Source organism: Drosophila sulfurigaster, chromosome 3 (assembly GCF_023558435.1).
Source record: "Drosophila sulfurigaster albostrigata strain 15112-1811.04 chromosome 3, ASM2355843v2, whole genome shotgun sequence".
In the NCBI taxonomy this organism is placed as follows: domain Eukaryota; kingdom Metazoa; phylum Arthropoda; class Insecta; order Diptera; family Drosophilidae; genus Drosophila; species Drosophila sulfurigaster.
In genome coordinates this window covers 46804906-46809904 of record NC_084883.1, presented here as the reverse complement: position 1 = coordinate 46809904, position 4999 = coordinate 46804906, and the positions used below count along the sequence as shown (strand labels likewise).

Below are 4999 nucleotides of genomic sequence, written 5' to 3'. Positions count from 1 at the left end.
GTCGTCGTCTGCAAATGGACATTTGGCAGCGTTTCAGCGAAACTTACGAAACGAGCGAGCGAACAACCTACAACATTCAGTCAGCCATGGCTGCTGCATTGGCGCCTACACAACGCGACAAGCATGGCGACCAAATGGCCGACAAGATGGCCGCCAAAATGGCGACGCTGACGACAATTGAAGGTGCACTTTAAAAGCAGATCATATCTTCAGCATAAGTGACTGCAAATCGAAGTCATTTCACCAGGCAAGGCAAACGGAAGCGAAGTGAAGTGAAGCGTCTGCGATCTTCGGTGTGTGCCGGAAATTCATTTAGTTCAGTTCGCCTGGCAGTCATGACGACTGCCTTGTGTTGTGCGACTTCTGATTCAATTTCCTGCTGCGCTTGCTGCAATGTTGCATGCAACACATATGTTGCCAGGCATGAGGTTTATATTGAAATCGATCGACTTCCACGTCGTCGTTATTTGCATACAAGTACGAATAAAATTCGCCAACTGAATGCCTGAGATTTATGTTAATTTATTGAATTTCAGCTGATTCGCCTCGCCTTCGATATACATCTGCCTCGACTTCAGTCTCTGGCGGTGCTGTGCTCTGAAATCTTGCGAATGCGCAGCAAATTCAATCAAGTTTATGCATAAATTACACACAGGCAAAAAAGCACAGAGAAAATGGACAGAAAGGTAAAGTTAATGTTAAGGTGAAGTTGGGAGTAGTGAAAAGGTTGCTGCTTCATAATAACAACAAGTTGCCACCGTTTCGTCTTTCACTTTATCTTCTATAATGGCCAAAGTTTCAAGTTTGAGCTCGCGTTCAAACTTGGCCCTTTTTATGCCGATGTTTTCCCCATCTACATATATATATTCGTATTCCGGGAATGGTCGGTCACCGCAGGCCTCAAAGGTCGTTGCGCTTGTTATTCATTAAGTAATTGAGGTGCGGGTCGAGGTTAAAGTCACAGCTTGGCCAGCTTCGTGTGACTGTCATTTAAATTATGTATATGCTAATTTAATTATTCTTCAATTTGCACAGTTTTATTGTGACCTGACTGAATTGTAAATGCGTGTTTACACTCAAGCGAAGTACACCAAGGTGCTGAAGAGCATCACCTGCAGCAGCAGCTTGAAGGCGCTCACAATGCCAACGAGAGGCATCCTTGACAGTGTGGAGGTTAACTTCCAGGACAAAAAGTTCATTGAACTGGGACGAAAGTCTACAATGGATAGTCTGGTGGTGAGCTATAAAAAAGAGAGAGATTTTTCAGATTTTTATGGAGACTCTTAACATCGAATTTTGGCTTACTAGAAAGCTTTGTATGTCCTTTGAAATTAATCCACCTTTGCTTAATCCACTCGCCTCTGCCGCACTTGGAAAGTCCATTTTCCAAATATTTTCCGTCAGCTGCTTTTGCTCGCGTTGCTGCAAAAGAGCAGCACCGAGCAGCAACCACATCAACGCCATTTGCCAGGCCAAGTAAAGCGCATCGACTCGCAGCAATTCATCGCGAGTTGGCGGCATCGACATTTCCGCTGCAGGATTGTCTTCGTCCACCGTGAAACGCTGCTCGTCGTAGCTGAAGATGGCGATGAACATGCCACATCTGAGATACAAAAAGACGAAGAAGCTGAAGAACAAAATACCAAAATAACAGGCAGCAAAATGTTGCATCCGCTTCAGAGTGGGTTGCACGTTCAACACTCGATGCAACAGCTTGAGATTCCGTTGTTGTTGCAGCAGCCGATTCAACGAATGCAGCAATGCAGCGTTCAACAAATGATAAAAGAATTGTAGTGTCAACACACAGACAAACAGCAAACGAACTGCACCCAAGATGTAATCGATAATGTAGAATTCATCGAGACGAGGCCAATCCAACCAAGTGATCTGCAAACACATTAGAACCAACAGAAACAGCTGAGCAATTGCCATCAGCATCATCAACTTGGAACATTTTAGAACGAAGCGTTTTTTGAGTAAACTTGTCAGCTGCTGATAGCACAATTGAGCTTCGTTGATTATTCTCCATAGTTGATTCCTCTTCACCAGGCAGTAGATAAACAGCGCCACAAAGATCACATCCTGGCATAATTGAAACAACAAATACATCATATCAAAGGGAGGCGATAAATCTGGCTCCGTTTCCTTCATTTCAAAGTAAGTGTCCATCATACTGAACAGCATAATTAAATGTGCACCAATGATAAGCAGCACGACAAAGAAAGGAAGGAATTCCTTGCAGCAACTGGGATGCTCTACATCGAAGCGTTGTCTGGCTCTGTCGAAGCGCAGTCTTAAAAATCCAGTGCAACGAAAAACAATTCGCAGCAGCTTTAACACTGCGCAGAACAACCGAATGCTGCACATGTTGAAAGTGAACTAAGGTTGATGGTTGAAAAGGACAAATGAAAAAGGATATGTATAGAATAGGTTGACTAATAAATGCTCTTCAAGTTTTGCATTGTTTATATTTGATTAGTTGTAAGAAGGGATATAGCAAGTCAAGGTTAAAAAAAACGTTATTAAAATTACTTCTCAAATACAAATTGGGAAATAGCACAAACTAAAACCGCCTAAAGTCCAAGTTGCTTTGGGTATATTATTATACATACTCTAGAATGTACAACTATTAATGAAAAAAAAAAAATATATTTTTACTTAAATAATAAAAAGTTAAAAATTCTGCTATGGCTCAAATTATTTCTTAAGTTATATTTTAGTGTTATATCTTAAAACTTATAAATTACATTAAGTAACATATATTTGAAAGAATTAAAATTAAGGTAAAACTTAACTTAACTTAAACTAGAGAATTTAAACGAAAGTTGATGTTAGTAATGTGTATTCAATAATACAGTATTAGAATAAATTATTCTTCTTCCGAGCAGTTTCTTTTTACTTGAAAGTTTTTAAAGTGTTTTATTATTCATTACTTTTAAGTAATAATAAACGAGCTATTCTGTTCCTTTAAGCAGTTGATTTCAATTAAAAAAAAAAAATTTTTAACGACTTCTATTAAAATAAATGAATAAATATAAATATAATATGGTGTTCTCTTCCAAATAAGTTTATTGTTTGAGTTTGAGTCAACATAAAGTTATTTCGCCATCTGTTACACTTTATAGCATATTAAAAGAACCCACAAAAGAAGAGAACCTGATTATTAATAGCCACATTTAGTTTAATTTGCGGGTAAATTGCGTTTAATTCATTCCAATTCATCATAGACGTAAAAGCGAAATACCTGGCTAATTGTACCGGTCACATTAGCATTCGAATAGCCCGAGGTGAGGGGATTGTAGAAGGTCACCCTGAGTTGGGAGTTGAGGAGCTGAACGAAGAGTGGCAGCAACAGTATGAAACCCAATTGTTTGAGCATCGACAGCAACGGGGGCAACGGCAATTGGACTCGATGATGGCCCAGACCAATACTGACCAGAGGCAAAGCACTTTGACGCAACTTGGGGGCGGGCAGTTTGCTGGCAATCTAAACGAAAAGCACAGGAAAAACATTTGATTAGCCAATGGAAACGACACATTGTCGATGGAAAGCACAAACTTGCCAACATGGTGATGATGTCCCTTTTGTGCTGTGGCCTGGCAAAGGAGCGCACCAGAGGCAGGCCGAAGGGCATGGGCAGCGTTTGGTGCTTTAGCAGTCCCCACGACTTTAGCTGAAAGTACTCAATGCGATCCTCGAGGCGCAGATAATTGCAATGGAAATGTCTGCGTTGCTGTTGCAACTCACAAGCTGCAGCCAAAAGTGTGATGAGTAGCGAAAGCAACAGCATTAAGTGCACCAACTGCAATCGATCGATGTGCAGCTGATGGTTGTTAATCCTGCCCAGAAAGAGACGACAACTGTGCGAGACAATTAAGGTGAGGAACGAGAGCAGATGCAGCACAAAGTAGCGAGTGATGCGAAAGTGTAAACGCCAAATTCGAGACTCCTGTCGAAGGATGCCCTTCAAGGTTCCCATGCGGTAGCTGCTCATATGATGCAAGAGAAATTCATTCAACGCTCGATAGATGCTCGCCAGCCAGATGAGATAGTTGCCCAGCCAGACCAACTGCAGCAAATAGATGAAGCTGAGTCCGGCCAGAAAGCAGAACTGATAGCCGTAGTACATGTGATATTGCCACACGAGCAGCAGTAACAATTCCAGCGGCAGCAATAAAGTCAACACAGATCCTTTGCGCAACGAAACGCATAACCAAGATCCGAGTAAAGCTTGAAACCTTTGATGAATCTTCGCACACTCGTTGAGCAGCTGAGCGATGTGTTGTCTCAGCTGAAAGAAGTAGATGTAAAGTGGTCCATACAACAGTAGCAACAACTGATCGTAGATCCAACGCTGTGCGAACCACCAATAACCGAGTATGAGGAAGCCATTGACAATCGCCATCAGTTGTACATAGAGCTGATCGTCGAGCACAAAACTGCAGCGTTGTGGCACATAGCTGGCGTGATAATAACCCAAATAGGTGCAGAGTTTACCCGTCATGCGCCACACGCACAGCAAGTGGCACAAACAGAAGCCCTTTGTGGCACGAAAGTGCGTACGCATCGATGCCATTGTCGCGCAACACTGAACACGCGCCACAAGTATATTAGCTTTACATATCAATAAATGCGTTGTGTATTATTTATACCCGCTACTCATAGAATTCAAGAGTACTATAACTTTGTGCTTTCAATAAATTTATGTAACAGCCAAAATATTTGGAATATTTTCTACTTGGTGGTATATTTTCTATGTATTGCTATAAAAATATACCAGTTATTGCATTTTGTATAAAATTGTAGTATTTTTCCAGTATATTAAGTTGGTATATTTTATATATCTAGTATATTTTGCATTTTGTGTTATATTTGCAATGTAGTTTTTAGTACTTTTGCGGTATATGAATTTGGTATAATTGGCATATTTAGTATATTTTCTACATCCTGGTATATTTCGAATGGAGTACACTATCAATATACCAAATATATAATTTA

At 40.6% G+C, this 4999-nt stretch overlaps 2 protein-coding genes across 2 annotated transcripts; both read right to left on the bottom strand.

The window, feature by feature from the left end:
• Positions 1-1076: 1076 nt before the first annotated feature.
• Positions 1077-2169, bottom strand: LOC133840106 (uncharacterized). The gene is made up of 2 exons (XM_062271767.1): positions 1306-2169; positions 1077-1241 (listed from the first exon to the last, which is right to left on the bottom strand). Exons 1-2 carry the CDS (start codon positions 2167-2169, stop codon positions 1077-1079), a joined length of 1029 nt encoding a protein of 342 aa, XP_062127751.1.
• Positions 2170-3208: 1039 nt separating this feature from the next.
• On the bottom strand, positions 3209-4577 carry LOC133840105 (uncharacterized). The gene is made up of 2 exons (XM_062271766.1): positions 3568-4577; positions 3209-3479 (listed from the first exon to the last, which is right to left on the bottom strand). Exons 1-2 carry the CDS (start codon positions 4575-4577, stop codon positions 3209-3211), a joined length of 1281 nt encoding a protein of 426 aa, XP_062127750.1.
• Between the last annotated feature and the right edge of the window lie 422 nt (positions 4578-4999).

What these genes read in the sequence shown, in the direction of transcription:
- LOC133840106 (XM_062271767.1), bottom strand. Translation starts at nt 2,169, where the DNA reads ATGGACACTTACTTTGAAATGAAGGAAACGGAGCCAGATTTATCGCCT. An exon ending in AGGACATACAAAGCTTTCTA is followed by an intron (nt 1,242 to 1,305) that starts GTAAGCCAAAAT and finishes TCTTTTTTATAG; the next exon opens with CTCACCACCAGACTATCCAT.
- LOC133840105 (XM_062271766.1), bottom strand. Translation starts at nt 4,577, where the DNA reads ATGGCATCGATGCGTACGCACTTTCGTGCCACAAAGGGCTTCTGTTTG. An exon ending in AAAAGGGACATCATCACCAT is followed by an intron (nt 3,480 to 3,567) that starts GTTGGCAAGTTT and finishes TTAGATTGCCAG; the next exon opens with CAAACTGCCCGCCCCCAAGT.